This window comes from Thalassophryne amazonica, chromosome 7 (assembly GCF_902500255.1).
Source record: "Thalassophryne amazonica chromosome 7, fThaAma1.1, whole genome shotgun sequence".
Taxonomy (NCBI): domain Eukaryota; kingdom Metazoa; phylum Chordata; class Actinopteri; order Batrachoidiformes; family Batrachoididae; genus Thalassophryne; species Thalassophryne amazonica.
In genome coordinates this window covers 97,188,566-97,204,230 of record NC_047109.1, presented here as the reverse complement: position 1 = coordinate 97,204,230, position 15,665 = coordinate 97,188,566, and the positions used below count along the sequence as shown (strand labels likewise).

Below are 15,665 nucleotides of genomic sequence, written 5' to 3'. Positions count from 1 at the left end.
CTTTAGCAAAAAGGAAAGTTTTAAGCCTAATCTTAAAAGTAGAGAGGGTGTCTGTCTCCCTGATCTGAATTGGGAGCTGGTTCCACAGGAGAGGAGCCTGAAAGCTGAAGGCTCTGCCTCCCATTCTACTCTTACAAACCCTAGGAACTACAAGTAAGCCTGCAGTCTGAGAGCGAAGCGCTCTATTGGGGTGATATGGTACTACGAGGTCCCTAAGATAAGATGGGACCTGATTATTCAAAACCTTATAAGTAAGAAGAAGAATTTTAAATTCTATTCTAGAATTAACAGGAAGCCAATGAAGACAGGCCAATATGGGTGAGATATGCTCTCTCCTTCTAGTCCCCGTCAGTACTCTAGCTGCAGCATTTTGAATTAACTGAAGGCTTTTTAGGGAACTTTTAGGACAACCTGATAATAATGAATTACAATAGTCCAGCCTAGAGGAAATAAATGCATGAATTAGTTTTTCAGCATCACTCTGAGACAAGACCTTTCTGATTTTAGAGATATTGCGTAAATGCAAAAAAGCAGTCCTACATATTTGTTTAATATGCGCTTTGAATGACATATCCTGATCAAAAATGACTCCAAGATTTCTCACAGTATTACTAGAGGTCAGGGTAATGCCATCCAGAGTAAGGATCTGGTTAGACACCATGTTTCTAAGATTTGTGGGGCCAAGTACAATAACTTCAGTTTTATCTGAGTTTAAAAGCAGGAAATTAGAGGTCATCCATGTCTTTATGTCTGTAAGACAATCCTGCAGTTTAGCTAATTGGTGTGTGTCCTCTGGCTTCATGGATAGATAAAGCTGGGTATCATCTGCGTAACAATGAAAATTTAAGCAATACCGTCTAATAATACTGCCTAAGGGAAGCATGTATAAAGTAAATAAAATTGGTCCTAGCACAGAACCTTGTGGAACTCCATAATTAACTTTAGTCTGTGAAGAAGATTCCCCATTTACATGAACAAATTGTAATCTATTAGACAAATATGATTCAAACCACCGCAGCGCAGTGCCTTTAATACCTATGGCATGCTCTAATCTCTGTAATAAAATTTTATGGTCAACAGTATCAAAAGCAGCACTGAGGTCTAACAGAACAAGCACAGAGATGAGTCCACTGTCCGAGGCCATAAGAAGATCATTTGTAACCTTCACTAATGCTGTTTCTGTACTATGATGAATTCTAAAACCTGACTGAAACTCTTCAAATAGACCATTCCTCTGCAGATGATCAGTTAGCTGTTTTACAACTACCCTTTCAAGAATTTTTGAGAGAAAAGGAAGGTTGGAGATTGGCCTATAATTAGCTAAGATAGCTGGGTCAAGTGATGGCTTTTTAAGTAATGGTTTAATTACTGCCACCTTAAAAGCCTGTGGTACATAGCCAACTAACAAAGATAGATTGATCATATTTAAGATCGAAGCATTAAATAATGGTAGGGCTTCCTTGAGCAGCCTGGTAGGAATGGGGTCTAATAAACATGTTGATGGTTTGGATGAAGTAACTAATGAGAATAACTCAGACAATTAGTGATGAGTAGAAAGATGTCCTAGCTTTACGGAGGGCTTTTTTATAGAGCAACAGACTCTTTTTCCAGGCTAAGTGAAGATCTTCTAAATTAGTGAGACGCCATTTCCTCTCCAACTTACGGGTTATCTGCTTTAAGCTACGAGTTTGTGAGTTATACCACGGAGTCAGACACTTCTGATTTAAAGCTCTCTTTTTCAGAGGAGCTACAGCATCCAAAGTTGTCTTCAATGAGGATGTAAAACTACTGACGAGATACTCTATCTCCCTTACAGAGTTTAGGTAGCTACTCTGCACTGTGTTGGTATATGGCATTAGAGAACATAAAGAAGGAATCATATCCTTAAACCTAGTTACAGCGCTTTCTGAAAGACTTCTAGTGTAATGAAACTTATTCCCCACTGCTGGGTAGTCCATCAGAGTAAATGTAAATGTTATTAAGAAATGATCAGACAGAAGGGAGTTTTCAGGGAATACTGTTAAGTCTTCTATTTCCATACCATAAGTCAGAACAAGATCTAAGATATGATTAAAGTGGTGGGTGGACTCATTTACTTTTTGAGCAAAGCCAATAGAGTCTAATAATAGATTAAATGCAGTGTTGAGGCTGTCATTCTCAGCATCTGTGTGGATGTTAAAATCGCCCACTATAATTATCTTATCTGAGCTAAGCACTAAGTCAGACAAAAGGTCTGAAAATTCACAGAGAAACTCACAGTAACGACCAGGTGGACGATAGATAATAACAAATAAAACTGGTTTTTGGGACTTCCAATTTGGATGGACAAGACTAAGAGACAAGCTTTCAAATGAATTAAAGCTCTGTCTGGGTTTTGGATTAATTAATAAGATGGAATGGAAGATTGCTGCTAATCCTCCACCCCGGCCCGTGCTACGAGCATTCTGACAGTTAGTGTGACTCGGGGGTGTTGACTCATTTAAACTAACATATTCATCCTGCTGTAACCAGGTTTCTGTTAGGCAGAATAAATCAATATGTTGATCAATTATTATATCATTTACCAACAGGGACTTAGAAGAGAGAGACCTAATGTTTAATAGACCACATTTAACTGTTTTAGTCTGTGGTGCAGTTGAAGGTGCTATATTATTTTTTCTTTTTGAATTTTTATGCTTAAATAGATTTTTGCTGGTTATTGGTAGTCTGGGAGCAGGCACCGTCTCTACGGGGATGGGGTAATGAGGGGATGGCAGGGGGAGAGAAGCTGCAGAGAGGTGTGTAAGACTACAACTCTGCTTCCTGGTCCCAACCCTGGATAGTCACGGTTTGGAGGATTTAAGAAAATTGGCCAGATTTCTAGAAATGAGAGCTGCTCCATCCAAAGTGGGATGGATGCCGTCTCTCCTAACAAGACCAGGTTTTCCCCAGAAGCTTTGCCAATTATCTATGAAGCCCACCTCATTTTTTGGACACCACTCAGACAGCCAGCAATTCAAGGAGAACATGCGGCTAAACATGTCACTCCCGGTCCGATTGGGGAGGGGCCCAGAGAAAACTAATCCTGCTCACTTATCTTTCATTGCTGTGCTTTGATCCAGATTGTTGAACTTCAATCCTAATTGCTGAGCTTTTGATTCTTATCACTCACCTGTTTGACTAAGTTGTGTTTTTTCACATTTTTCTTTCTGTCTTGGTTAGAGCTCATAATCAAGAAGAAAGGTCATAAAATACTCTATAATCCTCACCACTGAATTTAATCAGCAATGTGATTGCAGACTCCAAGGATTACAATCAAAAATCAAAGATAAGCTCTGCACCAGGATTAAAGGAATTCTTATTAAACATCACAGGCAGGATCAAAGGAATTAGAATTGAAAACCAAAGACCAAATTTGCCCCTTGATGTGGATCTTCTAAGCCTGATACTTAACCAACCTTCCTTGACCCAAGCTGTCTCCAATAGAAGGACATGAAATTTATATCCTGCTGACTAACTAAGGAACCAACAAACTAACAAATGCAACAGAAGATTTCCTCTTTGACAGAGGTAAATATATTAAATTGAAAACATGTGGGTTAACGTCGTGAGCTGTGGGTGGGCAGTTCTGTCACTGAATGGGCTTTTGAGCAGCGGTCTAAATGACAGACTAAACAGGCTTACCAAAGTAGTCAGCCTTTGGCTGGGCATCCATCTCTTTTTCTAGCCGCTTAGTGAGAGCTTCTAATTTTATTTCAGCTGCTGACGGGCCCTGTTCAGGTGGCTGCATGTGCAGAGACAGGCAGGGCAGCGGCAGAGATTTAGGGGAGGACAGGCCTTCAGTTTCACTATAAATCGCCTGTCCACTGCCGGGTATGTGGCTCTGACCTTGACCCCCGCTGCTGCTTCTGGAGACATGTCCAGGGTTCGGGGATGTGACCTGACCTTTTGGCGAAGGGGAGTCAGGAGTTGCAGGCAGGAGCGAGGAAGCTGCCACTGGACCATTGTGGTAAGGGTCAAGCGAACCCGGTAAGGGCCTTGAAGTTGGAGATGGTGCCGGGTAAGGAGGCTGCTGCACGTGGAGCTCCGTTTCTCCTGTGAAAGCACTCAGGGGCAAGGCAGGGATGACAGCTGGCTTTGCCAGATCTCCAGCCCATACACTGGCTGTCCCAGCAGTGGAGGATGAATTCCGGCTCTCTGAAGGTGTTGGAGCTTGATTCTGCGGTGATAGAAGGCTACTGGTAACGGGAGGTGCACTGCTGCTCCCAACAAAAGATGGAGAAAGCGGACTCTCCTTGGATGGGGCCCAAACTGGGCGCCCAAGTGTTGGTGCACCTTGAGTTGGGTTCCCTGGGCTGGTAGGAGAGTTGGGTTGGTTATTATCGTAATTGTTATACGGTTTCTGGCCATCAAACTGTGTGTATGGACTTCCAGGACCAGACAGGATTGGGGGCTTTGCTGCCGCTTCGCCCGGCTGCCTGGAGCTGTTGATGGGCGGTCGGTCTTTGGTGTAATAGGTGCTATTGTGGCCTCCGTTCATCTTCATGGCCAGGTGATTCTTTGCCATCTCCTCTTGGTGTTTTTGCATGTGGATTTTAGTCATTTTAGAGGCAAACACTCTTCTTGTCTCTTCAAAATCTGGATTATTTCCTGCGTCCCTCCTCATCCGAAACAATCCATCTCTGGATGCTTCATACATGTTCAGATCCTCGATGAATTTACTTGCCTCCAGTCCTAAATCCTCGTATTTATCCATTTTGAGAGTCCTACTCGGGTAAAGTCAAAAAAGTGAGTTAGAAGCTTACAGTGAAGCAGCCTTCACAGGAGACATGAATCCAGAAGCAGATGGAAAGTCTACCCCACTCTTATTTCCAAGTTTTCGGTCCTTTGTAAAAGAAAATTTAAAAAAACTTCTGAACACTTCCAAGTTTGAAACTCGGCGTTCTGTCGGCTGAACGTGTCCGTCCCGTTTCGCTGTGTCCTCAGCGAGCCGCCGTCTCTCTGGTTATAAATGCGGCAGATTCCAAATCTGATAGCCCCCCAAAAGTGCCCCCTCCTCCTGCTACGACATCTCATTCAAAACTTCATCCTCCGCAGCAGCCAAGTAGTCACGAAAAACTACTTTAAAGTAGTTAAAAATCACTTGATAGGTCGTTCAAAAAAAAAAAAAAAACTATCACGCCTTGTCGTTGACAACGACACCGTAGGTAGGGCGCTTTGGAGCGGATTGGGACGTGGCCACCGGCCGACAGCTGGGACCCAAACGGGAACCGTTTGTTTTTTAAAGGCGCAGCGCTCAAACGAAGCGTTGTGTGAATTACCGTCCGTGTGTCATTAATCATAAAAGTGTTGGTCGCTGACTTCCTACGTTTCGCTTGAAAATAGCTGAACTTTCTCATTGTGGGCAGTTAATCGCCTGCTCCTCCTCCCCACAGCTCCAAAAGCGGAGAGTTACATCCTGCGTTAGCTTTAAAAATAACCACAGCAGTTTGACTCATCAGCAAAAAAAAAAGAAAAAAGCTTCAGCTTTTGTCCTTAAGCTTCACAATTTTGCATTGATAATGGAAAGACAAAGTCAGTAAGTGATGGGTTTGTTTAGAAGAACACTAAAATGGTGTAAAATACACGTATATATAATGTATTTTTAAACAACGTTCAAGGAGGGAAACAGGTTAGCAAGGGCGGATCCATTTGGGGGCTGAGGGGGGGCAGAGCCACCCCAACAATTTGTGAAGCAACCAATTGTCATTACCACCCCAAAATTTGTTGAAATCATATAATCAGAGTTTGATTGTTCCCTGAATGACTGCTGATGAGTTTAGAACACTGCTTACATCATTAACCCTTATGTCTCACAAACACACTGATTTTGTGCTGTCACATAAGTGACACATTTTTGTTTCATTTGCTGCGTGTGTATATACCCCACTGAAGTTATATCAGATATTGTTGTGTTGCTGTTTGTCAATTTTTGCATTTCTACAATGAGTAGGTGCTAAACGTAGTTAAATGCTGTTCTTTTTTTCTTTTTTAAAGGCTGGGATAAAACCAGAGTGCTTATCAGACACTATGTTTTCTGATACCACAGTCCAACTCAAATTCAACAAAAGCACAAGATAGCATGCCCTGTGATAGACTGGCGGCTTGTCCACTGGGATAGGCTCCAGCCTATCCATTGAAATAAGTTGGAAAAGAAAATAAATGAATGAATGAGATAGTTTCCATGCCAAAAGTAGCATCCTTACGTCCTGGTGAGGTCAACCCTGATGTGGCTTTAAATTATACAATTCAATTTATTTCATTTATACAGTGCCAAATCACAACAAAGCTGACTCAAGGCAGTTCACACAAGTAAGGTCTAACCTTACAAACCCCTAGAGCAAGCACACAGGTGGCAGTGGTAAGGCAATATACACCCTCTGATGATATTGAGGAAGAAACCTAAAGCAGACCAGACTCAAAGGGGTGACCCACTATTTAGGCCATTGTAACAATTTCAAGGTTTTGCAAAGTTTTACAATGCTGAAGAAACAGAAAATACAAAATCAAACAACATAATACAAAGAAGATGAGAAGTCCATATTATACATAATTATACAGTCCTTTACTGTAATTTGACAGATGAATCGGGACGCTAAAGTCTGGGGCCTTTGTTCTCCTGCTTAGATATTGGCATAAATATCTCTGTCCACTGACCTCATGACTTTATTCAATCTTCCCAGGCATCTCTCGATATCAAAGCCAAGATCAACACTTTTACCACGTATAGATACATCTCTGATGGTGGAGTCCTTTAAGTCACAGAACATACGGCTCTTAATATTGATACAAGACAATTGCAATCCCGGAAACGTCAACTCTTTCGACTTCTCAGCTGCTGCAATCAACATATCCACTGAGTCTGGAAAGAACAGCATCATCCGTGAAGTCAAGGTCAGTAAACCTCTTCTTGCCAACATTGGAACTGAAGCCACCGGTTTCCACCCCTAATCGACACACAGGCCAAGTGTCCACTGAACATTGCAGGAGCCAGAACACATCTCTGAGGAGCACCAGAGTTCACCATTAAGAAGTCAGAGACCATCTCCACTCCACACGGTGCGCTCACTACATGTGTAAATGCTAGCTGTGATGTACAGCAACTTATTATGGATCCTGTGAAATTTCAGGATGTCCCTCTGAGCAACCCGATCAAACAAATCAAATGCTTTGCAAAAATTCACAAACACTGCAGAGACATGCTCTTGACATAGTGAGTACTTCCAGAATTACAATATAGCTGGTGGTTGACTTCTTAAAAGGATGTGACATTTCAAACAGTGATGGATGTGGCTGTATGTTTAATCTTCCATGTATTTTGCATGTGGTGGGAGGGGTTGTTTACCGCCACTGTACCCGTTCTGTTCTGGCAATATGACATCACACATTCCTGCACACACACACTGACCTCTCCACATTGTGTGTTGACCCTGGATGGAATGTTTTGCTGAGATGAGGCAGACTTTGAGTGCAGCAAAGCTGCAGGTGAACTCATTTCTGTAAATGGGGAAAAATGCTGCCAACCACAGCGAATATATTCAAACCGTTTTTGTGAGCCGAATGATGATGATGATGGTGGGACGCTACAGTTGATGTGCAGTGGTATGATGAAAAGACTCTTTGCTGTTGATGGTACAATTTAAGAAACATCAAATTGTCACAGTTCATGATTCTGGTGTCTGCCTTCTGCTGTCTTTTTATTATTATCATTATTATTATGATGATTTTGTAGTGATATTTTACCTCATTATTGTTTGTTGTAGTGAACTCTCCATGTTGCTTTCCTTGTGTGTTTTTTGACTTTACTTCATGCGCATGGACCTATGGTTTCATGTGCACACTCACCTCCTCCTTTGACTGCGTCACTATTTAACCATACACAGGACATCGCTCGAGTGACAGATTATCTTGCTTGCATGCTGCTCTCTCACATTGTTTCTCTGTGTTTGATCTCCAGTTGCCGACCTACGCTCCCTTGTTGTGTGCATTGAGCCTTGCCTGCCTTTTATTGGACTGTTTGCCTGGTAAGTTTGATGACTATTTGACCCACCGTCTGTTCATTTGATTATACTGTAGATTCACATTGATGGATTGATTTTTCTAATTTAAAAAATACCTGAAACACAATTTTGAGTACAAGAATCAAAGTTATTTCATAGGGAAGCGTATTGCATTCACTTGATAAGTTTATTTAATTTTTTTTTATTTTTTGGTTTGTTTTTCAGAGTAATTATTTGCATTTTTCTGAATAATTTTTTTTTTTTTTTTAACTGTTTTTTGGAATAATTATTTCTGGTTTTTTTTTCTGAGTTTTCCTGTTTTTCAGAGTAATTTATTTTTATGGTTGGTTTTTCAAAGTAATTTTTTTCCTGATTTGCAGTTTTTCTCCAGGATCAGTGGGACAGATATGGTATACTCCATGGATACAGGATGATGCATTTGAAATGCATCCAGGCTGGCTATGTGGTGACTCAAGAAATAGTTAAAACAAAACAACAACAACAACAAAAAATAATAAAAAAAATAAAATAAACAGAAAAAATAGTCAAAAACAAACCTAAAAATAAATTACTCGGAAAAACAAACCAAAAAAAATTTTAATTACTCAGAACACAAACCAAGAAATAAATTACTCTGAAAAACAGACAAAAAATAAATTACTCAGAAAAACACAAATAATTACTCCAAAAAAACAATAAATTTATCAAATGAATGCAATGCACTTGTTATGTGTCGGACGCAGCTCAGAGAACCGACCAGCGTTTGAAGGACCCAGTATGAAATAAGCAGAGCACGGTACAAAGGCTAACTGAATTTAATACATAACAGTGATACAAAAATAACAGAAAGTGCGGTCTGGCGTGGTGCGCTCCCAGCAGCGCTAACGTCCGGAGCCAGAAGCTGTTCGGACCCAAGGACCCCGCCGACACCCCCCAGGTGGCCGCAACAAACCGAGTCTGTGAAAGAAGGAACCATTATGTGAGTCCACACTCTACACACAGAGAGAACACTTAAAGGTGTACAAACAGCAAACACTTCCTGGCTTGATTACTAATCAGCTTCCCAACCTGCAGGCATGGAACATCCAGTTCACAAAACTCCACTGCAGTGGAAGCCGATACATGACTAACATACAGCTCAATATAAAAAGGTGTGAGGGACACCACATTTACTGACTGTATAAATGTTAGTCACAAAATCTAACGTACCTCAGGAAGTGTGCTGACGAACGTGAGACCTCACCTCCTCCTCTTTCACAGACCGTGCATCAAACCCTGGACGTTCTCTGCATCCACTGATGATGAGATGGCTCCCGAGACGACAATCTCACCCGTCTGGTCACAAGGTCGAGTCTCTGGCAAATACACACTGTATACTCCAGTCTTAAATGCCACCATGTTCCAATCCATATAGATGCACCTCAGCTGTGAGTCCTGACGAGCCGCAGGTGATCAGGGTGAGGTCCTGATAACCTCAGCAACACAGCCACTCAGTCCCAAATGCAAGCCACCTGGAAGGAAAAACAAAAGACAGAAACAAAATGCAGCCAGGCCCCCCAGCCATACAACAGCACTTCCCGTAATTCATGACAATATCTTCTTACAGATCTAACAAAAACATTCAACATTTATCTAATAAGGTTGAGTCAATTTTGGCACAGGATTTTTTTTTTTACAAAACATCAGCTTTTTTGTATCCAAAAAGTTTATATATATATATACATATATGAACTAAATTAAATCCTTACTCGCTAAACGGAAATTCGCAACATAAGCTAAATTCAGTAAAATACAAGACAAAATAATGGACTGCAAAAATTCACACACTCAACACAATGACAAAAAGTACTTTTATGACCAGCTGATACAGTCAAGGGGTGAAAACAAATACATTCCTAACTCACTGAACATCCTTCAGGGTTTAGTTAAATCAGTCAACAATAAATGGAAAAAAGACAATTAATTCTACATCCCAGTTGACCTCTATTTCATGACAGACAGTATGAACCCAAAATATTTCATGTTTTGTGTCAACTTCATTTCATTTAATATACATCTATTCCTACATTTACGACCTGCAAAACATTCCAAAAAAGTTGGGATGCTAAATCATTTACCACTTTCTAATGTTGCTATTCCTTCTCACAACACTTACGTTTTGGCTTGGAGGAGTGATGAAGAGTATGGACCAAGTGATGAAGAGCTCCAGTTGTTAATTTGTGTAGGTCAATACTGTAGGGAGGCCAATTTAGCATACGAGATGTATACGTATACGGATACGTATGTATCTTCTATCGGAGCCATGCCTTTGTAATGTGTCCATAATGTGGTTTTGCATTGTCCTGTTGAAAACACACGGGTATTCCAGGAAAAGATGTCATCTTGAAGGCAGCATATGTTGGTCTAAAATCTCAATGTACTTTTTTGGATTAATGCTGCCATCACAGAAGTAGATATTACTATTGCCAAGAGCACTGACAAAACTCCACACCATGACAGACCCTGGCTTTTGGACTTGCTGTTGATAATAGTTTGGATGGTCCATTTCATCTTTGATCTGGAGCACATGGCCTCCATTACTTCGTTAAAAACAACAAAAAAGACCTGGAATACTGAAGTGACCACAATACTCTTTTCCACTGTGTGATACTCCAACTCAGATGCCACCAAGCCCAGAGAAGTTGATGCCGCTTCTGGACAAGGTTAATATAAAGAGTTTTTTGCACTGTAAACATTTAAGCGGCATTTGTGAATGTAATGCTGTATGGTACCGCTTGACAAGTCTCCCAAAATAATTAATTACCCATGTACTTATATCAGCTATTGATGAATGACTGTTCTTGATGCAGTGCCATCTGAAGGATCAGATATCATCGTTCTTCAGCTTGTGCTCTTGCTCTTCGTCCTTGTTTTCATACTGTCTGCAATGAAATAGAAGTCAAAGAATCATGGTATTTTTTTGCATTTTCTATGCCATCCCAGTGTTTTCTAATTTGGGGTTGTATGCAACTTTTTAATTTTTTCCTCAAGAACAACTTCCTGTATCATATTTAGATGCACTTTTATGCATGAGCAATTGAAGTGAACTCACTTTTGAGCTACCTCCAAAACAATTCACCCATGAACCCATGTTTGTACTCTTATGCAAAACCTGTTTGCATATGGGCAATGTTGCCTAGCTCTCTTGGCTTTCAATAAATTCTTAGCATTTGTAAGACTTCAATGGTGATGAAATTGTATTGCTGAGTCATCATGCTTTTCCCTTTTTTTTTTAATTTTTCAACCAGGGTTCTAGTTCTTGGAAATCCATCCAAATGCAACAGAGTATAAAAAATTTCAATGTTAGTCATCATGGGTGACCTTTTTTTGATCAAATACAAACAAACAAAATCCAATTGATTTTCATTGTTTGCTAGGAAAAGCTAATCAGAATATGACATTGGACTACGGGGTTGCAAAAATTTTGTGTCCATAATACACACATACACTGTAGGTGTGGACTGTTGAAGGGGTGTTTGGTGATGCTGCTGTTGCTTGGTGAGCTCAAGGTATTAGGTCTGGCTTTGGCTGGAAGTGGTAGTGGGGTGGCATGCTAGAGGAGTGGGAGATGGACTTCTGAGTAGTGTTGATCGTTCCTAGTGAGCTCATGGTCCTGACTGTATGGGTGCATGCCTTGTGCCAGTGGTGGGAGGATTTCTGCCTGTTGGCTCCAGTGCTGCGTCATCATCCGCAAGGCATTCAGTGGTGCTGGGTACCATAACCTGCTCTTTCCTTGGTAGGCAGGGTTATGTAGATGGGACATTAGCTTGTCCTCTTTCTGAGGTTTGGGACCTTCTCTCTTGCAGTCATTTAGCTGGCATGCTCCTGCAGGAGGTGTGATTGGTCTGAATTACTTGGGGTCACTCATTACCTGTTGGTGTTGTGGGGAATTGATCCTTGAGCTGCCCGCCCTTTCAATGCATGTGGAGCACAATGCATACCTTTTATTTAACAGGGTTGCTCATGCATGGCAAACTGTGTACTTCTAGGACTAGCATAATCATGACCTCCTGGTCCAGTAAGTACTGTTTGATGCTTGCTGTTACAGTTTGCATCTTTGTTATCCTTTTGTTTGTGTTTTAGGGGGGGATCATTTAAATTACGAGTGCAACAGCAGCAATCGTCTGTTACTATATATTAAAAATTGTATATATTCTCACAGGATGAAACACACACTCTCTCTCTCTCTCTGTATAGATAGATAGATAGATAGATAGATAGATAGATAGATAGATAGATAGATAGATAGATAGATAGATAGATAGATAGATAGATAGATAGATAGATAGATAGATAGATAGATAGATAGATAGATAGATAGATAGATAGATAGATAGATAGATAGATAGATAGATAGATAGATAGATAGATAGATAGATAGATAGATAGATAGATAGATAGATAGATAGATAGATAGATAGATAGATAGATAGATAGATAGATAGATAGATAGATAGATAGATAGATAGATAGATAGATAGATAGATAGATAGATAGATAGATAGATAGATAGATAGATAGATAGATAGATAGATAGATAGATAGATAGATAGATAGATAGATAGATAGATAGATAGATAGATAGATAGATAGATAGATAGATAGATAGATAGATAGATAGATAGATAGATAGATAGATAGATAGATAGATAGATAGATAGATAGATAGATAGATAGATAGATAGATAGATAGATAGATAGATAGATAGATAGATAGATAGATAGATAGATAGATAGATAGATAGATAGATAGATAGATAGATAGATAGATAGATAGATAGATAGATAGATAGATAGATAGATAGATAGATAGATAGATAGATAGATAGATAGATAGATAGATAGATAGATAGATAGATAGATAGATAGATAGATAGATAGATAGATAGATAGATAGATAGATAGATAGATAGATAGATAGATAGATAGATAGATAGATAGATAGATAGATAGATAGATAGATAGATAGATAGATAGATAGATAGATAGATAGATAGATAGATAGATAGATAGATAGATAGATAGATAGATAGATAGATAGATAGATAGATAGATAGATAGATAGATAGATAGATAGATAGATAGATAGATAGATAGATAGATAGATAGATAGATAGATAGATAGATAGATAGATAGATAGATAGATAGATAGATAGATAGATAGATAGATAGATAGATAGATAGATAGATAGATAGATAGATAGATAGATAGATAGATAGATAGATAGATAGATAGATAGATAGATAGATAGATAGATAGATAGATAGATAGATAGATAGATAGATAGATAGATACACACACACACACACACTAGCTGCGGTACCCAGCACTGCCCACGTTAACCTGTTTTAGACATAAGCCAAATGCCACTCATTTTAATCAAAACAACTGCCCAACATTTGTTTTTGTAATGCTGATGTCTTAAAAATATAACAGTTAATGGGCTAAAGTTTGTCCAGCAGAACTATAAGAGGTGGACTCCCCAAACTAAGTGGAAATACTTGGTTAAAAGACAAACACATTTGAAGTCCTTCATGCAGACTTTGTTTTGCAATCAAATTTATAACAAAATTACACACAAAAGGTAGGTAACAGTAAATGTAAATATCAATGAATCAAAACTGAGGTAGTGGTGTATTTCACTGTTTTTACATTGCAATTTTACAAACATAAAATGAATGTATTCAGACAGGAAGGCAAAGTGGGTTGTACAGGACAGTCAGGTGCTTAACAGTTGAGAACATAAAGTAGCTGAAGGAAGGGATTAAATAAACAGAGATGGCCAACACATATACAGGGCTAGAAATTTGAATCTGCCTGTTCATACCCACAGCCGGCTATTCTGGGGGTAATTTTCAGTTCAACTTAAAAAAAAAAAAATTGTACCAGTTTGTTCCCCGTGTCATGAGGATTCAGAATATATACAGTTTTTAGGGCTACATATTATAGTTTGGGAGTTTATCCCGGACAGAAAGACAGAAGTGGCAGCATGAAAAGCACATGGTACAACACTGTATGGTCTTACATAAAGGGCTATTTTGGGGTAATTTTCAGTTCAACCTTTAAAAAAATGGTACCAGTTTGTTCCCCATGTCATGATTCAGAATATATAGTTTTTAGGGCTCCATATTATAGTTTGGGAATTTATCCCGGACAGACAGACATAGACCTTTATGTATATATATGTATATATATATAAATAATACATACACACACATATAAAAACATCTGCTCTGAGGCAGCAATCTGAACAAGCTTTGAATATGTGAATACTTGGACACCTTCGTAGTCTTAAATATTTTACATTTGTATGAAAACATCAGAACTGCAAATGTAGCTGCTAATAGAATGTGACATCATATTTCCATCATTCACAGGAAAAATGAATGACTTATCATGGAGAAGTGCAGCATCTTCACATGCACACTCAGAGTCAAGTTTCCCTGAAAAATCTGCTCGTAAAATGAGATCACAGAACAAAATGTGCTTCAACGTACGACCAAATTAGCAGTCTGGAGGTCAACCTCCAAAGATAATGAGCTGAGGTGTGACCGTGTGACCCTCTGGATACAGAACCTGGTCCAGGCTCTCACCCTGCTTCTTTCCACCGGCACAGTCTGTGAAGAGGACGGCGCTCAGAGAAATCACACTGTACATTTGAGGGAAATACTGTTTGGTCAATAATAATCTGAGTCGTCATGGAAACGGGAGAGCTGACAAAAAAAGTGTTAAATGACTCCAGGAGCTGCTGGAAAGAAAATTAATGAGAGGAATCACACTGGTACAGCTTAGAATTCATCAGCAACACTGCTCCCAAAAATGTCTGCTTTGGAGTTTGAGACTTGAAAGCTTTTTCCTGGTTAAAAATGATTACGGTGCTGCTGTCAGCTGAACGTGCAGGTCAAGTTCAGGCGTGTTTAGTAGCTAAAGTGCAATAACTACAGCAGTTAAAGGTTCACAGTTACCCCTGTGGGTTATCTTTTTCTGTTTTGTACATTTCGCACATCAGGTGTGAAAGTGTGAAAGACAACACGGCACACAACAGACGAAACGAGAGAAGATAAAACGTTGTAATATTGAGTTGCTCTCATAAATTCTCTTTTTGTTTTTGTGCCGCAGCAGCAGCAAGTCAAGATAAAAATTCACCCAAACTGAGATCACACACAAAACACAAGAAGTCTGGATATGCAGCATTTGTCTCTTTATTCCCTTTTTTCTCCTCCTTGTTTATCTTCCTGTTATTCTGTTTCTCCTGTGAGTCTTTTCCTGGTAAGGTTCTGAGGTTCAGGAAGGAAGGTATGATTTATCTCTATGTCTAAACATTTTTTTTAAACCAATGTTTATTTTTTTAAAAATTGAGAACACAGCACTTTTGTGTTTGATCTGCTTAAGTTCTTACCAGTTATAAAAATGTGGAAGAAAGGTTCATTTCTTTACTCAGAACATGCCTGTGACCTTTGATTGGAGTAAGCAGGTATAGCAAATGAATTAATGAATGCCTGCCATGGTTTTTGGTGCTACACAGTCTGGTTTGAATATTTTAGAAACTGCTGACTGACACATACTGTCATCTGCATGGTCTACGAACGATGGTGTTAAAGGAAAA

The 15,665-nt window shown here is 39.4% G+C and overlaps 1 protein-coding gene across 1 annotated transcript in view; it reads right to left on the bottom strand.

Moving 5' to 3' along the window:
• The window catches only part of limd1a (LIM domains containing 1a), a 65,472-nt gene extending 60,108 nt beyond the window's left edge, over nt 1-5,364 (bottom strand). Inside the window, exon 1 of the mRNA XM_034175188.1 lies at nt 3,664-5,364. Coding sequence (XP_034031079.1) covers nt 3,664-4,735 — 1,072 coding nt within the window. The 5' untranslated portion in view covers nt 4,736-5,364. The remainder of the gene's footprint in view (nt 1-3,663) is intronic.
• Nucleotides 5,365-15,665: the final 10,301 nt, after the last annotated feature.